Source organism: Agelaius phoeniceus, chromosome 6 (assembly GCF_051311805.1).
Source record: "Agelaius phoeniceus isolate bAgePho1 chromosome 6, bAgePho1.hap1, whole genome shotgun sequence".
Lineage (NCBI taxonomy): Eukaryota > Metazoa > Chordata > Aves > Passeriformes > Icteridae > Agelaius > Agelaius phoeniceus.
In genome coordinates, this window is record NC_135270.1 from 55,782,557 (window position 1) to 55,810,260 (window position 27,704).

At 44.2% G+C, this 27,704-nt stretch overlaps 1 protein-coding gene across 4 annotated transcripts in view; it reads left to right on the top strand.

The window, feature by feature from the left end:
* CEP170B (centrosomal protein 170B) overlaps positions 1 to 27,704 on the top strand; it is a 58,394-nt gene that overhangs the window by 14,236 nt on the left and 16,454 nt on the right. For 2 of the 4 annotated variants that reach the window (XM_077180772.1, XM_077180773.1), the window contains exons 4-13: positions 2,316 to 2,394; positions 4,899 to 4,957; positions 6,236 to 6,374; positions 14,745 to 14,846; positions 15,421 to 15,897; positions 18,135 to 18,197; positions 19,149 to 19,894; positions 22,008 to 22,193; positions 22,398 to 22,506; positions 23,969 to 25,744. In XM_077180772.1, coding sequence (XP_077036887.1) covers positions 2,316 to 2,394; positions 4,899 to 4,957; positions 6,236 to 6,374; positions 14,745 to 14,846; positions 15,421 to 15,897; positions 18,135 to 18,197; positions 19,149 to 19,894; positions 22,008 to 22,193; positions 22,398 to 22,506; positions 23,969 to 25,744 — 3,736 coding nt within the window. The remainder of the gene's footprint in view (positions 1 to 2,315; positions 2,395 to 4,898; positions 4,958 to 6,235; positions 6,375 to 14,744; positions 14,847 to 15,420; positions 15,898 to 18,134; positions 18,198 to 19,148; positions 19,895 to 22,007; positions 22,194 to 22,397; positions 22,507 to 23,968; positions 25,745 to 27,704) is intronic. The other 2 variants (XM_077180774.1, XM_077180775.1) reach the window with 1 other exon arrangement.

Sequence of the window (27,704 nt, forward strand, 5' to 3'; positions counted from 1 at the left end):
TCGTAGCATGCCTCTGTTTTGGTAGTTTTTTCATACAAGTGGAGCTGTTCCTCTGCTGGAGCAGGCCTAAGCTAGATTCACCTAATTGTCTTCCCAGTGGGGGTTTTACTGCAGCCATTGTTTCATTGTTTTGGACATAGAAGCCCTCCACCATCACAGCCACAAAACCACAAGATGAGCCCAGAAACTTGTACAAAAACAGTGGCTAAAGCAGCCCTCAACCATTCTGCCTCTTCTGGCATCTGAACACAGCAAGAATGAGTGCTAATCCTTCTCAGCCTAATAGCTGAAGGCACAGAGCCCTGCTGAAATGGGAATATTTCCAGTAACTGGTCTGGACTCTAGCTGGATCCCTGGTTCAAAAGCTGTGGTATTTAACTCATGGTGGCAAAATAGCAGCTAAAGATTCTGCTTGCAAGGGAGGGAAGACATGTACCACTAATTATTTTCTATCTTTCTATCACATCCTAAAGCATAAGAATTTACAGCATTTTAATAGTAGACTTATGCTTAGAGAGGCAGTGGAGTAAAAGGGAGTTGCAGCAGTGCCTGTTTTTGCAGCTGATCAGACACTTCTGTTGAAAAAGTCTGTTGTGGCCAAACCAAATTTTGCATGCAAGAAACATATTTTTATTTGAAAATTGTCACAAAAACTTGCTTACCCTCCTGAAACTAAAGAAATCACCTTTGAGCGTCTTGATTTTAAATCCATTTTCAGAATTTCCTTTTATTTTGTATTTGAGTAGTCAGCAATGCATTATGTGGCTTTGCTGGATAATCTGGTTCATATTAATTGTCAAAATGTTTTATATTGTTTTTATTATAATGTTCAGGTAATTCTTCTGTCTCTATTCAGAGGTTTTTGTTTTTAAGGGTAGCATTTCTATCCAGATTAAGAATTTTACTGAAGTTACTTTTATCTCAAGTAAATGTGGACAAATAGGTAACTATCAAAATGGGTTCTTGCAGACTTTTTTGAAGAAAATTCAGCAAACAATTATTCTTGTTCCAGATGGGACTGTTGTGGGTTTTTTAAATATTAAAAACTTTAATGCAAATTGGAATTCTGTGCCTTTTAACTAGCTTCACTGTTTTTATTCTGAAATTACAGGCCTGTTTCCCAACTCTTCTGTAAATTGCCAGGAAACTGGGGGCTGTTGTCTGCTGAGATTCTAGTTTCCTGCTCTACCATTTATTTTTCATCTGTGGTTAATACTAGGTCTTATCATGCATGTTTGGCTTGGCTGAGGTGAGAAGACAGAAGGAAAAGACTGTGCTGCAGTCATGCAAACATGCAAATTCATTTTCTAGTTTAATTCTGTTTCCTCAGCTGCATTTGCATTAATGGCACAAAGCCCCAGCAGCAGGTTCCTGGTCTGAGAGGCTGGGTGAATCCCACCTTCCCAAGTAGGGTAACTCCTGGTGTCTGACAGCCTCAAATCCAGCTGTGGGAGAGGCTAATCCCCATCAGCACTCTGGGGCTTCTTCTGCCCCTTCTTATTTTTGTTTGGCCCAGGTCATTGCAAAGGCACATGGGTTTATTTGTGAAAGATGTCCATGCATGCTTGATTTGATCCTCGGTTGGTCTGGGAGAATTGTTTCATAGTGGGTTCCCTCAGGAAGCACAGACATCAAAGACATTTATTCACAGCTGTGAAATACATGTCTTGCACCTTTAGAAGGATGTTAGTTCCTTTCAGCCTCAGTTAAGTGCCTGGAGCATGGGCAAAAGGGGCGGGTGAAGTTTCAGCACGAGGGGTTTGGTTATCTCGGACAGTGTGGCCTCAGGTGTCATGGTGATGCTGCTTCAAATTTTTTTCCCATTTCCCTGTACATTTTCATTTCCCCTTCCTCTGTGATAGGCTTTGCTTGTTAAATTATCAGGCCTTGGGGCTGACACAGTCTTGTTTGGCATCCAGCAGAAAGCTGATTCCTAGCTCAGTAATTAAGGGCATGAGTTGCAACCGTTTGCTGGTTGAGACGGGTGTAGGAGAACCAAGAGCATTTGAAGTTCCTAACTTCAGGCACCTCATTTACCTGCTCAAGTCAGGAACTAAAATTGCATTTGCAGTTGGTGCAAAGGAAATCTCCCTAAAGGTCCCTTCACAGCACCTTGCTTTGAAGCATAATTGGGGTGCTCTGACTTGCCCATGGGAGCTGCTTGCTGGTGTTGGTTTTTCCAGGGAACTTAGCTCCTAGCTCCTGACTTGGTGCTGGCACACTCTGAGTACGTGCAGTGCCATCAGCAGATGGCTCTGAGATCCATCACCCTGGTACCCTCGGTCCAAACCCATTCCTGTGCTTCTCTCCTGCAGACATTTGTCAATGATGTGAGGATTCCTGACCAGAAGTACATCACCCTGAAACTGAACGATGTCATTCGCTTCGGCTATGATATCCTTTCTGGAGAGGATGGGGACTCAGGCTCTGTTTGGGTTTTGTGCTGCTGGCTGCATGGAGAGGTACCAGGGCTAATTGTGTCTACTGAGTAAGGTGTTTGTTTGGAGCCTTTGCGTGTCTCATGAGCTTGTGTTTCTCCACATGAACCTGATTCAGAGCACATTAATCATGATGCCTGCTTTTTCATTGTACTTTGGATCAGGCCCTGCACTGGCAGTAATGTGGAAGTGCCTTTTCAGTCTCTTCCTAAGGAAGGGTTGTGGTTTTTTCTTTTTATTTGGGTGGTAACTGTAGCTGGTACTAGCTGGGAGCAAACATAGTTCATATATTTTTGTATGAACTGATATCTTCCTATATTTTTTTCATTCAATTTGCCTTGTTTTATTAGTCATTTCACCCAGATGCTTTCTTTCAGACAATTTTCAGGCCTTCAGCCTTCAACATTTAGCTGTGGAGTTTGTGGCTAGACCTTGACTGTGTACTGATTAAAGTTTGCCTGTGCAAATTGGTTCTGCCATAAAATGCAAGAGTAAATCTTTAGCAATAGCACATTTCACCTCTAGCAAGGGAAGCTAGGTTGCAGTTATTGCTTTATTTACAGACCACAAATCCTGCCAGTGTCTGCTAAAACACCTTTGCTTTCATCCCTTTGCTTTTTTACCCTGATGTGACAGTATGACTGGCTATAAGAATAGATGTTGACATGCCTTTCTGAGTCTGAAGAGCAATAGTGGTAAGTAGAGGCTCCTATTGCTGTCTTTTCATGTATTCCAATACTTTTTTCACTTTTTTTTCAGTTGCTTCTATCTGCCAAACTTTGCCCACTCAAGCTGAATTTAGAAGTAGCAAGTGTCTTCTTCAGGTTTTTTTTTTTTCTTTTCTGGGGAGATGTCAATTAAAACAGTCCAGACATTTCTGAGAATAGAGGCAGAGACTAAGTTTTAGTTTTAAATTTGGTGGGGGAAAATGTTTGGCTGGAAAACTCTTGTGCATCCTTGACCCCAAGGCCACATTCTTCCGCCTTTTGCTGTCCCATGATAATCCATTTGTGCTTGGCCATGCTTTAGCCCTTGAAATACTCCAAACCTTCAGCCTTGCTGGTCTCCCAGGGATCTGATACTTCAGCTCTCTGCAGTGACAGTGCAGGAGCACTCACTGTTGCCACCAGGATTGCTTAAACTTGTGTGTGCCATTCTGGATCTGCAGGAAAAGAGAGTTTTCTGGGCCATGGGTCATAATTTGGGTCTTGGTCACTCTCCTCTGGAATCCTGTCATTAAAAGGTGGTGTCTTGCTGCACATGTGATGAAATCTGTTACAGGCAACCTCAGATGAAGCTTTTCTTGATTTTGCAAATTTTTTTTTTTTTTTTTTTTTTTTTTTTAATGTAGCTGCTTGTGTATATTCTGGTCTCTTGGTGTGTGAGGAAATGCAGAGAAGACTTGCTGTGAGCTCCAGTCCTGGGAAGGCAAAAATCAGTGCCTGGAGCATGGGTGGGTTTTAATGGCTGCAATACCAGTTTAAACTTTTTACAGAAAGCTGTTCTCAGCAATGAGCAGCTGAGTTTAAGTATTTAGTCCTGCAGCCCTTTCATGCATAATCAAGTGAAATGAATGGTTATACTTCTGAGTTGTAGAATTTATTGCCCTTAACAGGAAAATTTTAAAGAATGTAGGTTTTAGAGTAACCTTTGTAAGATGTACTGTACCTATGGCAGCTATAAGGTCTTTCTCTGCTTTGCTGTGTTGGTGCCACTCTGTTTAGCAGAGCTTTCTGTGCACACTGCAGTCAGCTTGGTGTGGATGGCAGCATCTCCTGAGGTCTTGGAGTCTCTGTGTCCCATTGCACGAGAGCTTTTCTCTTTTCCATTTACAGTTTCACTTACAGGCTGTGCAGAGTTTCCCTGCTAGGCCAGTATCACTGGGTTTATTTTTAGTCTAACATTTTCCATCTTTCCTTTTTCCTCCTCTTTGCTTTCTGCTGTGCTGATTGGGTTGTTCATGATGACATTCCAGATGCCAGCTTTTTTTTTTTTTGCCTTTTTTTTTTTTTTTTTTTAATACAGCATTGCTGAGGATTATTGCCTGGGCTCAACCATGTGAATGCCTCCCCCCCTAAGAGGTCACAGCAGCTCATGACCTGATTTACTTTTCATCTAGAAAACTGCAGTGACTGAAAGGCCTTGCCAGGGCAAGAGAGCACCATAGTCCCAAGGGTTTGAGCAAGGAGCTGAGCTCTGCTGCTCCCTTACCCAGCATGTGAAACTGGCCCATCTTGGCCAGGATGCCCACGTCTGCTGCCCCTCAGCTGTCCTGGATATGCCCAGCAAATGTGATTGTGCACAGCAAAGACCATGCTGGGCTGCAGCACAGGCAACTTTAACTACCCCGTCTATTTTAAGACTTTCTGGTTTTATGATCCTGTTTTCTTTCTGTGACTAAATGTTAAATTTCTTTGTCCATTCAAGTCCTTTGTATTTTCCTTAATGAATTTTCTGTACATTCGAATATGTATGTCCTGGAACAAATTCAACACAAAGTCCCAGAAGAAGCATTAAAGGTAAGAGTGGCTGGGTGCAGTGCACTTAAAAAAAAAACCAACTTTTAAATACTCTAGTGATGGTCAAGCAGAGTGAAATATTAAAATACTCTTGATGGCAGTGATATGTTTCAAAATGTGAGGCTCTCTTTGGATTTGGACTTAATGAAACCTTCCTTTGAGGAGAGATACATTTCCCAGTTATCTCAACTCTGATCTCCTATCCCTGTGCTAACATGTAGATCAAGTTCTGTATGTTCATGACTGCCAAGAAAAAAAAGGTTCCTTAAAGCTGTAACGTGTTAAAGAATAACCAGCACATGAACTTGTGGGTGAAGCACAGCAAAACTTTTTTCTCCCCAGAAGTGGAGCACAGATGTCTTTTCTGAGCATGGTGACTTATGCCAGCTCCACCACACCTCCTCAATCAGGCTGAAGTTTGCTTAATTTATTCATGGGTATCATCTCATTTTTGCCTTCAAGCTCCCAATTTTTACTTACTGAGTAAGTAGCAGTCAGTTTTCTTAGGAGTGAGGTGTTTTTTAAACATTGTTCAGTAGCAGGTAAGAAATATTCAAGCATCCCTTTATCTAAGGCAGAAAAGCAATCCCCTCTGGGCAAGAAAGCTATAATGTTCAACTGTGGGACTGGGCTATCAGTGCCATGCATCAGCTCTTGGCTAGCAGATACTGCCTTCCTAGCCCTGGTTCCATGTTTAGGAATTGGCAAAAATAGGGAATTTAACAGCTACAATTGGGCAAATGATTCATTGAACTTACTTAGGGATAAACTGGATGGGTTCACCCTTTTATTAATTTACTTGTAATAAACCAGCTTCTAAATAGCTCATTTACTGTGTTAATATGGAACCTGTTTTAAGGTAGAATCACTTTCCTAGCTGGGGAAAGGGTTTGGAGAAAATAATTCAAATAGATTCCAATTGCCTTTGCTGAAAAACTGAGATAATGCAGATGAGCGCCCTGAAATAATTTATAATGTTCTTTTAAGAACAAAGGGGATTTCAGGATTTGAATCCTGAGTGGAGAATGGCCTGTGCTCTGATTCTTCTCAGTCTATTTTTTAAAGGATTTTGCTAATTAGTTGTTTTGCAGAGCTAAGTCACAGTGACCTTCTTGTGTACTAGAATTGTCACTTAATGGCTTCCAAATGGGGTACTTCTCCTGTTCTGTAGCTTCTTCCCAGGTGTGCATGCTTTTTGCTGAAGGACAGAGCTGCAGTGGAGTTTTGGGTGATCTGTTGGTGGGGAAGAGGTTTTCACTGCTGTTGGTGTCTCTGCAGCATGAGAAGTACACCAGCCAACTCCAGATGAACTACAAAGGCACGGCCGTGAAGAGGGCGGAGCAGCCCATGGAGCACAGCGTCTACACAGAGTCCCCACAAGCAAAGCTGGAGAAAGGAGAGAGGAAAGCAATTACAGGTACCTGCTTGGGAACCAGTTCTTCTGGATTCTGAGCAAAGTGCAGCTTGAGCCCTGTGCTGGGTTATTATTCTGACAGTAGAGTCTTGTGGGTTGCATTTGGGAGCAGTTCTGGAAGGATCATCTTTCTAAGCTCTTGGATTATTCCAGACTCTGGGTTTTTGGAGATTCAGTCTCAAAAAAAAGTCAGCTGGTGTGATGGCTCCTACATGCCTTGTCGCTGTGTGTGTTCTGGAAAACCTGTGGGCAGAGCAGGTTTGGTAAGTTCTCTGGCACCTGTCTGGTCTATTTTTAATTTCCTAATCATGAGCTGGTGTTTGAACAGAGAGGGTGACTCAGAGTAGAAAATGTATAGCTGCTGTGGCATGGTGCTGGCAGGCAAAGAAGCAACAAGCCATTTCTTTCACAAAGCCTGGATGGTTTTAAATGGCTGTATTTCCTAACGTGCCAACATGTGGGATTGAAACTGACTGCCAAACTGGGAGGTGTTTGCTTCAGGTTCCCTGTTCCCCAGCTTCAAACCTTTTCTGTTTGAGAAATTCCTTCTCTTCTCCATTTTGTTAACAACTGCTGCCTGCCTTTAAAGATCCTTTGTTGAATTTGGGGAACATGAGTGTTCCCCATTATGGTTTGCCAGGACCTTCCCAGCAGTCTTGTCTCACGCATTTCACCCAAATTCCTGCCCCCTGTGTGTGCTGTCCTGACAGGTCTCTCTCCCCAGTTCTGGCCAGGCATCAGTTCATGGCTTGCTGGTGCATGGGAGGAACAAAAAAGGTTTTAAAGCATACTGGTGACATGATTGCCAGTGGTGGTCTTGTGGCTTCAGGATGTCAGAGCAATTGGAAAGCTTTAGGGTTTAGCAGGGGGAGTTGCCCACTCTGTTGGAGGAAGAATCAGGGAGGAGAATGGAGGGAAGGGGATGGCAAGTAAAAGAGTGAGGTAAACATCTTGGGTGAGTTTGCCTAGAGACAGGTATGGCAGCTTTCTAGAAAAGTATACATATTTGGGTAGATCTGTTAAGGCTTCATGATAACTAATTGGAGTGGATTGATTGACCATAATCTCCCATGTATTGTCCTTATGAAAATCCCCCTAGGATGACACAGTGCACTAAAACAGTGAAATGTTCCTCCCTGGTCTCTTTGCTGTCTCCAGCTGTGTGGGAAGCACTCCCATTTTCTGCACTAGAAAACCTTTCTTTGTGTTGCTTTGGCTGTGTCTGTGTTTGGGACTGAGCCTGACAAGCGTGAATGTAAAGGGATGGAATTGTGGATGATTAAGTGTGACACTGGTGAGGGTGAGAAGGGGTGAACTCCAACGGGGGAGGATCTCTCCACTGCCTTTCAAGGGGCAGGAGGTTCTTGGAAAGCTTTGCCAGTAACTGGAACCACTTTGTGTTTGTTACTACCTGGTTCCATGCGCACTCAGTTTTTTATTCTTGCCACCTTCCAAAATACACTCTCATTGATTTTAACCTACATAGCATAAGCAGTGGATATTTGGAACACCTTCAAAGCCAGGACATTGAGTGACTCTTCAGCAAGGTGACCCGTTTTTCTGGCCTGTGATTTGCAGACCTGCATTTTGTTTCTGTCATCTTCACTGGGCACAGACCAGAGGTCTGAGGCAAAACAGGCTCTGTGTTCTTGCTGGGGACCAGCACTGAAGTATGTCACATGCAGTGGGACTGATGGGCAGAGCTAAAAAAATCTGTCAAGTGCTGCTAACCCCACTGAATATAGAGGAAATCAGGACTTTTTGTTTGAAGTATTTTGCTGGATTGGACTGAAGCCTGTGGAAAGAGCCTGAGCATTAAATCAGTCCCTGGCTCTCCCAAAAGCATCTCTGTCACGTGAGCAGAATGATCAGTGGATCCCTTTCTCATCTGCGAGGTGACTAATTCACCTTGTCCTCAGCTGCACACATGCACTGTTTCTCCTCGGCTGCTGGGAGGACTGGCAGCAATTTGAAATGATTAGTGAAAAGAAGAGCTGTAGTGTTCTTAAGGGGAGTGGGCTTGCTTAGTGGCAGCAGAAAGAGGCTTTAGGGAAAGAGCTGTTTTGCTAAGCCTGTAGGTATTTAGGAATTTGCACTGACTAATTAAAGCAAGGTCTGGGCTGACAAAAGCCTTTAGAAGGATCGGTTCCCAGGGCCCGGGTGGAAAGGAGGCAGAGGGAATGCAAGCTTTCAGGGAAGAGGTTTAACAAAACAATGTGAACAATTAGAGCTGCTTAGAAATGGGAGGAGGTGAGGGGCTGAGGATAAAGAGATGCAGGGGAGTGGATGGGAAACAGTCAGTTTAGTCTTTATGCTGTTGAACTTGCAGCTTTTGGGTGTATGTTGCCTGTAAGCAGAAAATCATCAGTCTGTGAAATGTTTGAAGCAAGGAGCTTAGTTAATTCTATAGCTTGGAGATGGATATGAATAAAACTGTCCACAGCTCAGCTAGTTAATGCTAAAAATAGCTATTAGCTCTCATGTCTAAAGCCTTAAGTTATCAGGAAGCCAGGTAGAGCCTTGAACTGAGTAGATTTCAAGACAGTCACAATCCCTATTCCCATCTGTTGCTACCTGAGTTGAGGTACTTGATGAGATAAGCTGCTTTGTGATCCTCTGTTCTCGGCACATGGTTAAATCCTCAGGCCGATCTTAATTTTTAGTATTTTCAAAGCTGCCACAGCCTGATGGGAGTGGGTAATCCTGAATCTGATGACTAACCTCTGAATAATTGCTGCAGGCCTGAGTTTCCAGGGGTGGAGGCTGCTTACAGGGAAATGGGCATCATCACTTGCAGGAGTAGGACCAATTGCAGGAGCTTCTACCGGGATCTGTGAAATAGGTTTGCTCACCAAGTCAGCGTCCATGTCATTAGTTAAGTCCTCTCAGCAGAGTGGACAATTTGAAAGTCTTGCTGATGTCCAGGGCTGAGGTCAGCAGGCAGCATGGATGGAGGCAGTGGGAGCTGTGCCCAGCTGTGAAGTGATTTCCATGGTCTTTGGCTGCTTTCCCCATGAGATCATGGCAATAGCTATTTAGACACACAGCTCTGCCCTAGCCTTTAATTTAAGGGAGTGGTGTTATATCTGCTTTTTTGCCTCAACTAGAGTGGTGGTAACTGCAGCATGTTTAAGGTTTGACCATGTAAGTGATACAAGTACATTTGTGATCATCAGCCTGATTTGAAAGTCCCTGGGATCTGTGTATGTTCACAGCGAGTACAAAAGACCAGGGCCCAGATTAACCATGCACACAGAAAATAAATTGTGTGGCAAAGAGTAGAGAACTGCTTTATGATTATTCCTGCTAGGTCTGAATTCTTTATTTTGGAGAGGAGTGAAAAAGCAGAGATGTAAGGAATTAATTTTAAAATGCTGTAGCTAGATAATCTTTTTTTTTTTTCCCCAAGGCCTCTGCTGTAAGAAACCTACTCTGCATCTTCTAGAGATGGACATTATTGTTATTAATAATGAATCAAAAACAGTTTGACTTAAAGGAAGCTGGATTTCTCATGCTTTTGTTATGACTTGCAGTAGCGAGCTTCAAAGCTGTGTGTGCTTCTGTGAGCAAAGAAATTTGCTGTTGCTGACTGTCTGTCTCTCTCATGATTGTGTGAAGTTTTGTGAAGATTCAGGCAAAGTGCTCAGTCCTGTCCTGACCACAGGGGACACCTTCAAGGGAAATCAGACCCCTCTGTTTAGTGGGAGCTGTGTGCTTGTCTTGAAAGCACTTCCTCCTGCTTGATGATGGAAAGCAGCTTTAACACAGTCTTTCTCCTTTACCTTTCATCACCTGGAGTGCATTTCTGGTTGTGGCCTTGTGTTCTGTGTGATTCACTTCTTCATAAATACGCCCTTTGTATTGGCACGTCTCATTCTCTCTTTTGGTGCCTCTCCTTCAGATGATCAATAGTTCTGTTTTAATTTAACAGGGCCCATTTTTTCAGACTGTTAAACAAATGGACTTCCCTTGTTCTGTGCTAAAACAGCCTTCATTTTTTCCTTTTGAGTGACTGCCCCAAAGACTGAAATCCAGGAGCAGAACACGTGTATGTCAGTGGTCTTCCCTGTATTACACCATCCCTGGTAACTCAGTATTTATCTGGCTGAATGCTTGTGCTGACCTCAATTCAGTTATCTAAAAGGATGGTTTTCGGGCTGCCTGCCTGAATTGATGAGCCAAGAAATATGTCTAAATGAATTGGCACCATCTGGGCAGCCTGGCACGGAGTGGAGAGAGGTGGTAACGAGCTGCCATCAATTGGAGGAAGTCTCATGTCATTAAAATGACTGAGCAGTTCATTTTCATTGGTGTTCTCCCTTCACTGCTGACTTGAGCAAACCCCGAGTTTCTCTGCTCTTGCAAGAACATCCATCTTACGCTAAAACAGAGCAGACAGGAGGTGGCTTCAGGGTGCTTTGCATATCTCAGGACACAGGCAAACATGCTGCTCTGGATGCTGCAGGTCCAGGTTGAGGTTGCTACCTAAAATGGATCCCAGCTGGTGAAGAGCAAAGCCCGCTGGCACAACTGCATGTGTAGCTGCTCCCTGGCCCACTTCTGTCACAGCCATCTGTTTTAGCTGCCTTCCCCTCGTGCTTTTCCCCCCTCCCCTCCCCTTTTTCTACAATATTGTTGTGTTAGAGCTGGAGCTGGGAGAGGTGTCAGTTGTGCTGGCAAATTAGAAGGGACAGAAGCTTCTGACATGAGCAGGGCAGCAAATTCATGTAGCTCTTTGTGCTGGTTTTGGCTGGGGTAGAGTTAATTCTCTTCCCAGTGCCTGGTATGGAGCTGTGTTTTGGATTTTTGCAGAACACAGAGTTGTTAATACAGAGATGTTTTTGTTATTGCTGAGCAGGGCTTACACAGAGCCAAGGCCTTTTCTGCTCTCTGTACTGCCACGCTGGTCAGGAGATTGGAGCTGCCTGGGAGGGGACACAGCCAGGACAGGTGACCCAAAGGGACCAAAAGGACCCAAAGGGATACTCCAGACTATATCACATGCTCAGTATATAATGTATAGAAGAAGGAGGAAGTGGGAGGGGATGTTTGGAGTGATTGTTGTTTGTCTTCCCAAGTCACTGTTACATGTAATGGAGTCCTGATTGCCTGGAGATGGCTGAACACCTGCCTGCCCATGGGAAGTGGGGAATGAGTTCCTTGTTTGGCTTTGCTTCTGTGCATGGCTTTTGCTTTCCTTAGTAAACTCTCTATATCTCAACCCATGACTATTCTACCTTTTACCCTTCTGATTCTTTCCCTGATCCCACTGGTGGGGGAGTGAGTGTGAGTGAGTGGCTGTGTGGAGCTTGGCTGCTGGCTGGGGTTAAACCACAACACTCTTCTGAGGTCACAGAAATTTTAGTCTGGTTCAGGATCTGTCTGCTTTCAGCAACAGCCAGGAATGATGGTGACTGTGTCACTTGACAGTATTACTCAAAATGAAAATTAATATGAATGCTCAGGGGAAATATTAATTGCTCTTAAAATATTGAAACTGTCCCTGAATAGGAAGGTACTGACTCCTCAGCTTTCCGTCTGTGCTTTTTGCGGTTTTAAAATTAACTTCCATTTCATTGTAGAGATCAGGAGAGAAAAGGAATGAAATGCCACACACACAGATGTGCAGCTTTGTCACAGATGCTGTAACAGGCATTGCAGGTGGTGCCATGTGAGCTCTGTATCAGGAGGCATGAGGAACCTTTTGCTGCTAGGCAGTGAGTGCAGTGCAGTGTCTTCCACCGGAGGGCCCCAGATCTGTGCACTCTGGCCAACCTGGTGCACTCTTTTTAGGTGTTCCTAGACCTGCCCTGGGGTCTTGACTTTGTGTTAGCTTTTGTTAGGGTAATTTCCAAGTACCTGTCAGGGCCCAGGGAAATTTGAGACAGCAGAGAAACTGGATCATCATTCTTTATAAATCCTTTCTTTTCTCCCTTCATCTTCAGTTGTAATCCCAAAGTTCCTCATCAACAGAAGAGGTCTGACCAAAAGTCTGACTCACTTCCCTGGCTGCCTTTTCCCTGTAGTAGAAAAGCTCCTGTCCAACAACGGCAGAAGCTCCTGTGTTTGTACTCAGATGGGACACAGATCTTAGAGCAGTTTCTGGGAAGACTTCTGTCCTGCAGGATGGGTGTGAGCTCTCTTAGCTCTCTTCTGCCCCTCTGGACACAGAATTGTCTTGGAATAGATCACTGGCATCTTCTAGACTAGGGGGCCTTTGGGATCCCTTTGGGGCTGGGATGTGCTGCAGAGATGAGCTGTTAATGAGCTGCAACTCCTTGTAAGATGCAAGCAGTAACAGCACCCATCCTTGGGAATATGCAACAGTGGAGGGCAGGTGGTCTTTGCATTTCATCTGGGGTAGCTGATCCCTTTAGGCACAAATTACCTCAGACAGCTCTTGCTAATGGATTTGTGTTAAAGTGCTGATCTCCCTCCTCTGGCTTCCCCCAGACAGCTGCCTCTTGGCCATCAACCCTAAGGTCTGTACTGCAAGCCAGAGGGTAATAATCCATGGTGTGCCCAAAGTGCCTGACACTGGTGGAGCCGATCCTGCATGGCTGGGGTGGGCTCTAGTGGGCAAGTTACAGCATGAAAAGAGGATGGTAGGTTTCTGCTAGGCTGTGTGACAGCAGCTCTGAACCTAGGAGGAACCAAACCCTGCACTGGAGTAGGGTTCACTGACAACCTTGTGAATAGGTTTTTTATCATTTCCCCCCCTCTCCCATGAGTGGTTTACCCATCAGTTATGAAACATATTGCTTGGCAATTCCAATTTATCATGGTGAGAAATGCTTCCTCCTTTGAACTTTCAAAGGCCGCCCACATAATAGGAGCATGGTTTATCTTCCATGCACTCTAGGCAGGGAGGAGAGCAATACTTTCAGCCTCTTTTGATCCTCAGTGAGAAGGGAGGCTGTGTGGTTATCTTTGAAACACGAAGAAGATCTCTAGAAAAGGGCCTGTGGGCTGCATCTTTAAAGCAAAATTCTTCCTGTGGACTGTCAGTGTATGAGCTTATATATCTGGAATGATCCTAGACCAAAATATCTGAAGTGGCCACTGGGCCTGTGTTGCTTTAGAAACAACAGCATAAAATCAGGCTGCTTTTTAAATTTGAGTTATTTGATTCCCCTTCCCCTCCTGACTTCCCTTATGCAAACAACTGCTTTCTGTCATGTCCCTACTAAAGCAGGGAATGCAAAATTGCAGGGCTGTTTGAGAGCTGCTTTGCACAGAGCAGTGTGTGGCTTGAAAACCACAAGCTGAGCAGCAGCTGGCAGTAGAAGCCCAGCTATGGCCCTGGAGCTGGAGCCAGGGTTTCAAGATGTGGCTGGCTACAGCTGCTATGAGCAGAGGCAGAAACAGCCTAACAAAGCTGGATCTTAACCTCAGCCCCTGACCTATCCTGGTGTTTCTATCACCTGTAGATGAAAGAACAAAAGCAAATTTATTTGCTTCTCTTGAACTATGAAAAAACTGTAATATTAACTGTACCACAGGCAAATTGGGTGTATTCTTTTCGTTTGTTGCATAAACAGCAGCAGCCCAAGGCACTGCCATAGCACAGCCTTGTTTTGTGGGATACAAAACGAGGAGTAGTGGATCAGCTCCACTGAGTGTGGTGCCAGTTGTTGCAGTGAAGTCCTGATCCTGCAGTGAGTGCTTATTGAACAGAGAAATAATGTAAGCCTGGCTCTTCTAGAGGGAAATTCTCCATGAGAAAAACCTCTGTACTACAATGACTATGCAACTCATTTGGTTTACTATAAATAAGCTTTAGAGAGCAAGAGTTTACTGCTTCTTTATGAAAGTGTTAGGAGATGGTTTTACTATTTTTCATAAGTTTGTAATGCTTCAAGAATTTCCTGTTGTGGAATATGTGTCACTTACAGTGGGAGTGGTAAACAGTGCAAAAAATCCCTAGCCTGGACACATCCAAGGATATGGTGGGACAAAAAAGGGTAGAGCTAAAGTCTTCCCAATTAAGGTGAGGAAAAAAGATTTTCACCTGAATTTCAGGAGAGTTGAAGACAGTTTTGTGGTGTTTTGTAGTCTGTCCTGCCACAAATCTTCTACTTTTTGCGTATAGCAAGGCAAGAAAGGGACAAAAGCCAGTATCTGGGAAACACAGATGTGAAAGACAATGAAAGGAGGTGAAGTTAGTATCTTGCAATAGAATGTAAAAAGGAAAAAAGGGCGAAACAAAGAGAAGCCTGAACATATTATTATATATAATTTGCTGTTGTTATAGCTGTGGTGTAGCAGGTTCATGGTCTCATCTGGCCCTGCTGTTTTCCCCCTCTTGCTGTGCAATTGAACCTGGTAAATTAGTATTTTCTGTGTTAAAATATTTGCTTATCCTCTTCCTAGAAACAAATACTTACCGCACCCCTCTCTATGGACAGCCCTCCTGGTGGGGGGAAGATGATGCAAATAACAAGGAGGAGAGAAGGCAAGAGGAACATTACTCAGGTAATGGAGGGTGAGGTGTGGTGGGAGAAGATACAGGACACAAAATTTTGGCACACTTTTGATATTTACTGTTGGAAGCCGTCCTGTTTCAAGACTTGTAATTACTACTTCTTTTTTTGTCCTTGTATTTGCACGCTCCTGTGTTGTGTGTAGGTTGCTGCTGCTGAAACTGGAATAAGAGGGAGTTAAAATGTGTTCCCTAAAACATTTGACCATTAGAAACAGTAGTTGTGGAGTAAATCACTAAGTTTGTTTTAGAGTTAGTTGTGTACCTGTATCTGTTTTGTACCTGTATCTGTTTCTCACCTCATCATCCTTGGGAGCCATTTGGTCTTAACACTCCTGTTGAATCTGTGTGTATGGAAGAGGTATCTTGTTTTCACTTATGCAGCAAACCTGGTGTTTCCATCAAGCATGTGCTCTACTGCACAAAAAAGTGTTCTAGTTCAATGCACACACAGTGTATCTGTTCTCTAGCAGGGTTGGGATTAATAGCCCTCCCAAGAAGTTGAAATAAGTTAATTAAGTAGTACTGAAAAAATGTTATTTTATCCTTTTTTTTCCACTTTTCTAGAGAGATCAAAAGAGATACCCCAACATGAAGAGGAACTGAATGGGAATATTTCTACCTATAGAGATGCCCAAGAACAATCTGTGTTTGCCTTCCGGAGAGAGCCAAGTTATTTTGAGATTCCAACTAAGGAATTTCAGCAGCCATCAAAATCTCCAGAAACACAGGTTCATGAGATCCCAACAAAAGATGTTGATGCTGTGGTAGCCCCTGTGGTACAGAGTCATGCCTCTTTCACCATTGAATTTGATGATGGTACCCCTGGTAAAATAAAGATAAAAGACCATGTAACAAAATTTTCACTCAGACAGAGAAGACCCTACAGTAAGGAACCAGCTCCTACAGAAGTGATGTCGGCAGAGAGCAAAGTGGCTGACTGGCTTGTCCAGAATGACCCAAGCCTGATGAGAAGGCAGTCTGCAGGAGATGATGTTTACAGTACCAAGAGTGACCTGCCAGTTCATGTAAGGACGCTCAAAGGTGAGTGAATGTCTTGTCATGTGGACATAGCTCTCTGTTGGCCATGCAAAATGCAGCCTTTCATAGTAAAATATGAAAACCCTTCTCCTATCAAGGAGAACTGGACTTAATTATCTCTGCTCCAAATTTGCAAGATGAAGAATATTACTTCAATGACTGTTGATATTTTGAATGCATCCAGCATGCTCTTCACCTGGCCCTGAAGTCATGTGTGATGTTGGCTTGGGGACACTAATGTGACTCCTCTGCATCTATAATGCCAGCTCAGTAGTAATTGGTTGAAAATAAGATTTTGGTTTTTAAATGTCTAAAATAATTTCCATATGGTCAGGCAGGCTGATAAACACAGATATTTCAATGAATTTGGTTCTTTTGGCTTCTAGCTGATGGAATGGCTTTTCTTTTTAACTGTAATCCATAGGAGTCTAAGCATGATCATCCTGCTGCCTTAAGTGTGATCATCTGGTAATGGCCAGAGCCAGTTGGTTGGATGACAGAAAGTGCTGACAGAAACAGTACTGGCAGAGTTGAGATACACATGATCCCTAGTAGAGGAAATTGTTGTGCTCGTAGGAAAAGGTTTCTTCTAACCCAAAGCTTTTCTGAAATCCTGCTCTGTTCAAGAACATCACATTTAGTGAACCTCTGTCTTGTTAAGTGTGTCACTTGTGAGGAATTCTTGGGGGATTTTCAAAGATCTGAAGTGAAATTTGGAGCTCAGTTCTTAGAGCAGCTTGTGGGACTTACATGATTCTGATGCAACTTGGAATACGTTCTGCAAGATTTATGGTTGCTTAGGTGTCTCTCTTGGGCCATCCTCTGAACAGCTTGGAGGAGACCAGTGATTCCTGCATTCTCACTGCCTTGCCTCTGGAAGAGCTATTGTTTTGAACTGCAGCTTGAGCTGATGAAGTCAAATTGAAGGTTACCAGACCTACCTGTGCTTGAGGTCCTACTTAAATAAGAGCTGTGCCTTGTTTTCTCTTAAGGAATATTTGCTTTGACCTTCTTGAAAAAAAAACCCGAAAACTCATCGTAATATGAAGAGTTTTATGTATTACACCTCCAAATTGCTGGTTTTGGTACATATTTTTGGGAACCCTGTAGGATCATAAAGGTCTTCTATTCAGCTATAGGGTTTCATATGGTATGGAAATTGAACTACTTTGTTGGCCAATGCTTGGTTCTAGTTCTGCCCAATAAGGGACAGTGTTGAGGTGCCCTGTTTCATTATTTAGGATCTTATTTTCAGTGTACTGTGACTGTGTGATGAAAGGGTTTGTGCTGGCATTTATGTTGTTGTCATACTGGATTTTGTTGACTTACTAGAGAACATTGTCAAGGGTAGAAATGTGCTTCAGTGGTTTTGCTCTTTCCTCTTGGAGAAAACTAGAGAGCTGGGCAGCTGTTGCTGTTGTGATGCACAGGAGCACTAGGGACTGACTGCATTTGCCTCTCTACAGTCCATAAGGCATGGAAAGAAGCTGAGGTGATTCAGGGTGCAATTTGCATATCAAGAAATCAACACTGGACATTTGATTAAAACATGGAGTGTTGATGGGCTGAGGAGCTGATGCTCCTCTGCTTTGGCAGGTGTCATTTATCTACGATAGCTGTGCAACGTGTTCTTCTGGCAGGGCTGATGTTGAAGATGTCTTGGAGGCTGCTTCTGGCTGCCTACTAGGTTTGGGCATTTCCAGGATCAGAAATGCCCTCCATTTAGGGCTATCTAAGTAACATTTGTTCATTTCCAGCAACAGTGTGGTGAATGTAAAGTCCAGTATCAAGACTACAGGGTGTTCAGGTCTTAGCAGCTTGAGAGGATGTGCATGATGTTCTGTTGGGGCATCTGTGAGCATGGTGCATGTTTTCCTTGTGTCCTCACTGTTTTGCATCCATCAGAGCTCTTACTCAAGACCTTTAATTTAAGAACTTTCCCTTCCAAGGGTGAAGCTTATCAGCCCTCAGGGCACAATGCAAAGTTTGCTGGCTTTCTTCATCAGTGTATTAGCAAACTCTTCATAGAACTGACTCCTGGGTTGAATGGACCTTACATTAAATTCTAATCTTTTGCAGTTAACTTGTTGTAATAAATGGTCTTCACCCATGAGTCTGGAGAACTTGCCAAGTTGGTTTGAGCAGTTTTCCTTCAAACACGTGGTGTTTTAGCCAGTATATCTTGCTACATATTACAGTCTAGAGCGCAGAGACCTCTTTCCCCGTTCTCCCGATGACAGGTTCCTGGTCGTTGACTGAATCGTGTTGTGTGCCTTCACACCTGTTTCCTTCTCCAAAAAAAGGTTTGTTTTTTGTTTTACTTTTAACTTTTTCTTTTAATTTTGACTTTTTGTTTTACTTGAACTTACTTTCTGAGAGTCCTGAGCTAAGGTGCTGAGAGGCAGGCAGTCACTGGTATGTAGAGACAGTTGTAAAAGATGGTTGTTGCTAACATAAATGAAAATAATTATAAACTTATTTTAAGCTTAGTGAACTCTTAAGTAATGATTTAACCTTTGCTTGGCTGGTGATCGGATGGTGTAACTCATGGGGGCGTCATGGTGTGATTCTTAAATCTCCAGGAAGCGTAAAGAATCCTGCAAATCCACTTTTCTGTTAGCCTCTGTTTTATCTTCCCTTGTAGAGGAGGGTGACATGGGTGCTCAGAGATGCATGTACTTGTAATGCAGTGATCTGTCTGGTCTTTCATCGAGGGGATTTGGTTTCATGGCATGCAGTGTGAGGGTTTTATTTCCTGATCCTGCAGAGATATTTCTGCTCTGTAAAAGAGAAAACCCAGTGAGGTGGTCTTGGACTACAGTAATTGGATAGAATGGCAGAATAATCTCTTCATTTTTATTTGAATTGAAAAAGTAAAGTAAAGAAACAAAACATTAGGTATGTAAACCAATCACCAGAATCAGAAAAATCAGAAATCCATGAGGTTGAGAGTACTTCTTGAATTCTTTTTAAATAAGAATAAAAATAAGGTTAAAAGTACTTCTTGAATTCTTTTAAAATAAATAATTAACTTGGTAGCCAACCAGTGGTGAAAAGTGGGGTCAGGAGAGAGCTGCTTTCTCTTTATTTCTTGTGATGGGGTGTAATCACTGTACCACACAGATGTCTTTGGAGTTTTTTAATCTTACAGAATGCTTTTCTTGTAACTGAAATGATAAATTTCATCTGGGAGGTAATGACAGGCCCACAACATCTGAGAGTGCGAAGGTCAAATATTCATACCTTGTTTCCAGGCAACAGGCACGAGGACGGGACACAGAGCGACACCGAAGATCCCAAGGCGGAGAAGGAGACGCCGACGGCGGGCGGGGAACGTCCCACAGAGCAGACGAGGCTGCAGCGCCAGATGAGGCGCGACCCCCACGAGATGCTGCACAACAAGCAGGCCTTCGTCATCGAGTTCTTCGAGGACACGCCGCGCAAGAAGCGGTCCCAGTCCTTCACGCACAGCGCTCACTCGTCCCAGAGCGACACGGATCCGGGGATGAAGAGCAAGGTGGAAAAGCGCAAGAACGCGTTGCCAGCGGAGAAGCCGGGAAATTCAGTGCCACCGTCCCACCTCACAGCCCAGGCGGGCAAAGCCAGCAACAGCTCCTGTGGGACCCAAAGAACAAGCTCCTTCAAGAGGGACAAGACGGAGGATCGGATCAACTCTTCGTCCTCCTCTGCTCCCAGAGCAAAAAGTTATGGGAGCGTTGGGAGAAAGTCGAAAATGGCTCAGGATTTTATGGCTGAGTACTTGCGTGAGACTGCTCAGTCTGGGAAGCCAAGCGCTGAGAAAGCAGCCCCTGTGCCCGTAGCTCCACGCGTGGTTATATCCTCGGAACCAGAGCCTGCCTCTGCTCCACCTCCAGAGGTGAAGTCTGCCCAGGGCAGGAGGAATGATGAGGAAGACAGTGTGAGTGAGACGGGCACGTACACCATTGAGACGGAGTCGCAGGACAAAGAGGTGGAGGAAGCGCGAAAAATGATAGATCAGGTAAATGCTGCTTTTCTGTGCTTGGCCAATGAGCTGTGGGCTGAAGGCTTGGAGGGCTTAAATTAACTGTTGCCACAAAGGGATGCAATTGGGTGCAGCAGAGCATTATAGTTAGGAGTGGAAAATTGTCCTGAGTGACGTGTGCTAAGGATAGGCCCAAACAAACTGTGACACTTGTCTTTAAAAAATCCCATCAAAACAACCAAATTACAAACAAAGAAAAAACCACAGAGTAAAAGAAGGCAAAACATGCTCACAGCAAAGAGCTGCTTGCTTAAAAAATGGAATTTGGAAGCAAAAGGGAAAGAGTGGGTTTGCCATCTGTTTAGAGGAAAGGCAACACCTGAATAAAGATCAGGCTGATCCTGCTGACAGCTGTGGCTGGGAGCAGCTCTGCTCTCTAGGACTGCTCCCAAGCCTCTGCCTTGGCATTGCATCACCTCCTGCCCACTGTTATAAAGATGGGAGCTGCAGTCCTCACTGATGCATCATCCCATGGTAGGCCACAGGAAATGCCAAGGGCTGGTGCTTACAAGCCTTAGTGGCAGATGTTTCTGTATTTGGCTGTGCCTGATTAGAAAGGCAGTGCTTGCTGTCAGGGCAAGCAGCAGCTGGCTGAGATAGCAAAGGGTGTGATCTAGGGCAGAGGCAATCCCAGATGGATCTGTACTTGTTTAGATTTTGCAGTGTGAATGATTGCATAAAAAATAAACTCCAGAGATGAGGAAGGCTTAAGAAGAACCCACCCAACTAACCAACCGCAGGGCAAACGAAAGTTTGGCTGATTTTCAGGTTTAACTCTCATCTGCGGTCTATTATGAAAACAAAACTGGCAAGTTGTTATGAAGATTTAGTGAAATGTAGTCAGGAGGATGTCAAGGTTTAAAGGAAGCCTTAATTGAGCCTGGCTTTAGAGCTTTGTATACAGTGTTTATGAGCCTGGATCTAGCTTCTCTCTTTTGTTTTTGATTACATTTGTTCCTTCCATCTTGTTTGAAATGTGATCGGAAGCTTTCAGGGCACGGCATTTAGGTCACAGCAAGGTCCTAGTCTTGACAATAGATGACTAATTGTTCTGGTGGGGAAGTATGAGGGAAAATGCCACAAAAATACAAATATTTCTGGGGAATAGTCTTGGCAGCCATGTGACTCTAGCAGACAAACTGGCCAGCTTCTGGTCCTGACTGTGCCATAGACTTGGTGCAGTGCAGACCTGCCACTTGTGAAACAGCTGGTAACTGAACCTCAGTGCTTCTGTCCAGGAAGAAAGAAAATGAATTCTGGACTTATTTATGTTCTAAGGTGTTTCTGTTCTTTATTCCTCCACCATTGCAAGCACATTTTTTTCAGAGCAGTGAGAGTGGAGATCTTTATGGCCGTCTCTGCACAGCCAAGGCACCCTCTGTGGTGTATCTTCCTCTGAACTTCTTGCAGTCAAGTGAGAGGAACAAGTCCTTCTGAGGCATGAGTCTTCATCACCCCCCATAGAAGGCCTGTTTATCTTCAGGGGGAATCTGTGCAATGAGCTCAAACACTCACCCATCTCAGAGGTGCATCCTGTCCCAGTTCCTTGTGGCAGTGAAGGCCTGTTTATCTTCAGGGGGAATCTGTGCAATGAGCTCAAACACTCACCCATCTCAGAGGTGCATCCTGTCCCAGTTCCTTGTGGCAGTGCAGGGCTGCTTTGCTCAGCCCACTCACAGCCACAGTCTATGAAAGGCACTGGGGATGGAGCTTTCCCATTTTCTCTGTCTAAATCTTCATGAATGAGCTGGTAAATAGCTTTCCCAACACTCATCCTAAATTTCTCTGGGCTGAAAAGGGACTCCTTTTCAGTGAAAGTTACTGCTGTTAAAGGCAACACCCCTAAATAATGAGGGAGAGAGGGAAGGTGGGTGTGAGTGGAATTCTGTGATTATGTATATTTAAAGCTGCTACTGTGGAGTACAGAAGAAAATCATTTACATGGTTTGCATGGAAGCATTGGCAAGTGTTTCTGGCCCCTTGGGATCATAGTTTGTGTGTGACTAATGTTTCACAGATTTTCATAGATTTTGGCTAATGTTTTTCTGTTTCCTTGCATTTTAATATTCCCATGCAAACATCTTTTCAGGTTTTTGGTGTTCTTGAATCACCTGAATTTTCCAGAATCTCTTCAACCTTTAGACCAGTAATTAAAGGTGAAAAAGATGACTCCGGTTCTCAGCATCTAATCAGTGAAAACGGCACCAGTCAGAAGTCACCCTTGCTCCAGGCTTTTTCCTCAAAAGCTGTGAATGGGTCTCAGGCTGAAGCACAGGTATGAGCAGTCCAGGTGGATTTCCTGCGATGTTGGAGGTGTAGATGGGTTTTCTGTCTGGATGTAAATGTGATGTGTAGCTTGATTTCTATTTTAAACAGACTGAGTGATGTCAGTGAGAGAGGAGAGATTTTGTGGCTAGGATTTTGTGGCTAAGATTTTGTGTCCAAACCCTCTTTCTGACCTCATCTTCCCCACTTGTAGATGTCTGCAGCATCTCAAGGGAGTCAGAAGTGGGTGTCAAGGTGGGCGAGCCTTGCGGACAGTTACTCTGACTCTGGATCTGTCTCTGGGCAGGGTGATGGAAGTGCAGGTAAGTCTCTTCCAGCACTGTGGTTTGAGGGTATCTGAATCTAAACAAGGATGTTAGGAAAAGCAGAAATTAAGGGCATCTCTGCATCTGGCTTTAGCTTTGTATCTGTTTTAGCTGCAGTAGTTGGAGATGGGAAGCACAGAGTGAGTAGTTCCCAGTGGACTGAAGATAGAGAGAGCCTCTGGTTTGCATTTTGGAGTTATTCAAGAGGTTCTTAAATGTTAGGTTTGACATGACTAAATGGAACCTGGGCAGGAGAAAGCTTGTAAGGGCTTTGGGTGTTAACCAGCCCCAAGCTGTGATTCCTTAGACTGCCTTATGATGCCAGATGAGAAGAACCCTTTGCACGTAGCCTTGGAGTTAGTTCCTGACCTGCATGTTTTTTTGTGTGCTTCTCCTGTGTCTGGTTGTGCTGAGAATTTAGGCTGTTCTGGAATTTGCTGTTCTGGAATTTGGCAGTTTTAAAGGGTGTGGAGATCAGCATAGGAAACTAGATACGGTGGGGGAGAAATGATGGGAGTCTGATATCCCTCAATTTCCTAACTTGGAAAACACCTTATGGACTCTGTGGTCCTCTTGGTGTGTGAGAAAAGGAGAAAAGCACTTTGTTGGCTTTTGCAAATGTTTTCAACTTTTTTTTGGTTGGGATTACTTGTCATACCTTCTTGCCATCTACTGCTGTAGACAGATCCCCTAAAGATTAGAAGGAATCTTTGTTTCAGAGATCACTGCTACTGTTTTCACACCATGCAGGAGACCTAACTCCTGGAGTGCTTGTAACATTACCATAGCCAAATAACCAGTTATCCTGGTACTTAAAGGTGTTATCAGATAGGGAGGCTTGGCCAGAAGCATGGGAGAAAAAGGAACACTCTTTCTATGGAGTGTTAGTGTTCCTGCTGATAAGCCCACACATGCTGGGGCAGTGAGCTCTAATTCACAGTCTCTTGATTATTATAGGGTCTTTCTCCTGGGACTTTGCTCTGGGACATGAGTGTAGGAGAACTTGTACTGTGAAAAACACAATCTATTTAGTCAAATGGGCAATGTTGTTTAGAATGGCACTTAAAACACTGCATCACTGATGTCTGATGGCTTTTCATCTCATTCCCATGGCCTGATTGATGCTAGATGTCAGCAATGTCATTATACTCCATAGTGCTTTTACTGAGAGGTATATTAGGGGAGAATGAATCTGACTTCCTACCTCGAGAAGGGAAGGTGTTGGGCAGTGTGATTCAGCAAAGGAATTAAGTTTAATGTCTGTATTTATAAACTCGAGGGAGCAGGCACCAACCAGGCCCTGCTGATGTTCATATTACATAAAACCTTAGTTATAAGCACATCTTTTGAGTGCTTTTGTGGACTTGTACTTTGTAGGATCAAGCTCTTCCTAAACAAATAAATAAACAAATGGCACAATTCTACAGTAATTGATTCTTTTCCTCTTAACTCTCTTCAGAAAGTGGGGTACCCCCAAAACCTGGGGAACCAGAAAACTCTGTGCCCTCGAGAACAAGGCGCCTTCTTCCCCAGCTCCCTCCAAGTGATAAATCAGACAGCCCCACTCCCACAGTCCTGGTGTGCCAGGAGTCCTATTCGGAGGTTACCAAGAGAACCATCGTGAAGGACCACTGCGTGGAAGCCTATGGCGATTCCAGCAGCCACCTCTTCATCCAGGAAGACCTGGATCCGGATAGCCTCAGCGATGCCAGCAGATCTGATGATGGCTTCAGCACAGAAAAAGGCAAGAAATATAAAGAGAACAGCAAAATGCTAGAGCAGATGAGGGAAGACAACAGATCAGAGAACCGGCAGCCAGGAGCCACCCGGATCTCTCACGTGAGAGCTGTGAGTGAGCCAGTTTCTACTTCATTCTACATTGGTGATGACAGCAATGATGCAGAGGTTCCCTCCAAGCTCTCTATGAGTATATCCCATGCTCGAGCAGACAAGGACAGCAAGGATCCGGAGTTTTCCTTCAAGTGTGCTGGCACACCAGTTTCTGGAAAGCCACCGGTCAAAGATGTCAGTGCTTATATAAACACGGCTGGAAAAGTTGTCATTTCCCTTCATCAGAGTCTTCCTCAAGATCAAGAAAATATGTCAGGAAAGGAAACGGCATCTTTTGTTAGACAGGAAAGTTTTACCAAAGATAAATCAAGCAGTGGTGTTCCTCAGAATAAACTCCCACATATTTCAAGTCACCCTCTGCTTAAAGATTTAGAGACTGTTCGATCAACTCGTATGGACTTTAGTCAGGACACTCATCTTCTGCTTAAGGACACTGAAACTGCCTTGGCAGCGCTGGAAGCCAAATTGCTTGGTCAAAGCCAACAGCTGGAGCCATCGGAAACTGCTGGTCAGCTGGAGGACTCCTTGTCAGGGGACTCAGATGTAGACACGGCCAGCACAGTCAGCTTGGTGAGCGGCAAAAACGTCCCAGCAAGTGCCCCGAAACGCAAAGCGGTTGTGAGCTTGCAGAAGGAGAAATCTTCCTCCACGCCATCCATCCAGGACCAGTGTGGGCAGCCCAGTGCTCGGGACAGGCTGACGGAGAAGCGGAAAACACAAGCACCAGAGGCACCCAACCGAGCAGAGGCCGCCAAACGCTTCCAGATGAAGCGGAGCGCTGGGACTCGAGGGTCACTTGACTTCACAGATGACGAGAGAAGTTCAAACTCGCCCTACCTGCCAGTCCCAGATGCGGTTGTGTCTGACCATGAGCACTCAGTAACCCGGCCTGTGCCCAGGAGGAAACCTTTCACTCAGCCCCCCAAGGAGGACCAGAGCAAAACAACCTCAAACGTGCAGAAAATCCAGCAGGTTCTCACCCGGTCCAACAGTTTATCCACCCCACGGCCCACAAGGGCCTCAAAGCTGCGCCGCGCCCGGCTGGGAGATGCTTCGGACAATGAATGTGTGGATGCTGACAAAGCAGCCTCCAACTCGGATGCCGCTGCTCAGGGCACCAAGCAGCCCACGGAGACGAAGAAGCTGTCCCGGCTGGACATCCTGGCCATGCCCAGGAAACGGGCAGGATCATTTACAGTGCCCAGTGACTCGGAGACGGCGCAGGCGAGGACGGGGTTTTCGGGCCGCAGCGCCGAGTCCTATCGCAAGACGGGCGTGTCAGAGGTGAGAGCTGCAGCCAGGAAGACGGCAGCTGCTGCCTCTGCCAAGCAGCCTTTCAGCAGGACTCGTTCAAGCAGTGTCAAGTATTCCTCCTCATCATCCTGTAAGTGTTCCTGCTTTATGTTTCTCCCCTCTTCCCCTGTTTCTGACCTACAGGTTGCACGTGGTTGCCAAGGATTAGTATCACAGTAGTAGAGATGCTGCCTTGGGAGTACAAAAGTCTGCATTCATGAGCAGCACAGATGTTGAGACTTCATGTGGATTTGGAGACAGCAGAGCACTCTCATACTCAGTGAGATGGTATTGTGGTTGTCTGTGAGGGTACTCCAAATAGCTACTCCAGTGGTTTGGTTTTTGAACAACCAGTTGCCATTTGACAGTTTGCCATATTAAAGAATTTAATGCCTTTCTAGTGCTACAAAAAATTCCGATCTGTTTTACTTGTACGATTCAAAGTTTTCTCCCAGAGAGCTTATAATGATGTTGGTGACAGCTGATGTCCAAGGTGGCAGGTTTGAAGGCCTCTGAAACTGAAGAACAAAAAATATATGTCCATGTGTTGTGAAAGCTGTTCCCTTGTTGTTCCTGAAAATATAAATACAGAGCTAGACACTGCACATTAATTACCCCAAGAGATTGACACTTCTGTGTATTTTCACTGACTTTTGCCACAGCTAAAGCAGGTTCACAGTTGGGGTTCCCATGAGGCAGAGGTGTGGGGACTACATTTCCCTGCAGTTGAGCACTCAATAGACCCTTGAAATATCAGCATTTGTCATACTGAAATCAGCCTTCAATTAAGAGGTGGGGACAATTCAGATGACAACCTTGGGATGGTAATTGGTAATGGGAGATTGTTCCTGAAACCTTTGGTCTAAGTTCAAGTCAATGCCTGTAGTCCTTGACCTGCCACAGATGTGGCAAAACAGATGTGTTTGCTTAGGATTTTAGGAATGATTGGCAGCCAAAGGGACAGGAAGACCCCCTTTGGCTGGACTTCTCAGTCCTCTTGAGAAGAATGCTATTTTCAGCAGTTTCATGATTTTATAAGGGGTCTTGGAGTTCTGAATGTGTCCTTTAATATATTTTCATACAGCTGAGTATTTATCCCTCTTGCAGTATTCATTTTTATTGCATGGTAAAAATGTTATTTGCTGCTTGTTTTGATTTGGATTGTTTTAGTACATTCAGCTTCACCTTTAATTTTAGTGATTTTTTTTTCTTACACACTTGTATATGCATGTAATTCAGAATGTGATTAAGCTAAAAGAGTATGTACAGTCTCTTCTCTTGCCTTTTTTTGAGATGATGCTATTATTAACTTCTTGTTAATGCTGATAAACAAATTTAAAGAAAGATAATGTGGTCAGTTTTCCAAACAGGAGGTGCTCTTTGCACTCCCTCTGCCTTTGGACCACAGGCTTCAAATCATTTGGAGAAAAATGATAAGTGTTGGCCAGTTCTTTATTTAAATGAATTGGTTTTTGATTTCCACACCTCTGTAGCAGCATGCTAACACCTTTCCTTGTCCATAGTTGCAGCAGATGATGCTAATCCTTCCTCTGAATTAGTCACTCCTAAAATACTAACCTCCTAATTCTTTGATAGGATTGTGAACCTTGTGCAAGCTCTAAGTACACACTGGTGTATTTCGAGCTTCATTGTGCTTGGTGTTGTGTGATCCATGCTCCTGTACTAATGCTGTTATAGCAAATCAACAGCTAGAACTCCCTTCCTGCAACAAGAGTGACATGTTGTGAAAATGGACTATTGCACTGTGCCATCAAGACTTTTTTTAGCAGCAAAAAAAATACAACAACCCTTGAAAGCTTTGATTGTCAAGCCTAGGGGATTGGGAGGCAGCTGTGGCTGATTTATTCCAGGAGTTCTTAGTGTTTAGCTAACCACAGGAGTTCCCAACTCTCCCAGTGGGAGAAAGTTAATCTCACTAGTGGAGGAACAGCATGAACTGTCTGCCCATGAGACAAGAAATGCCAGTGTATTGTTGGGCCACCTGAAGTAGCTTTCTGTGAAAGTCACAGATAGCATCAAAATAATCCAAC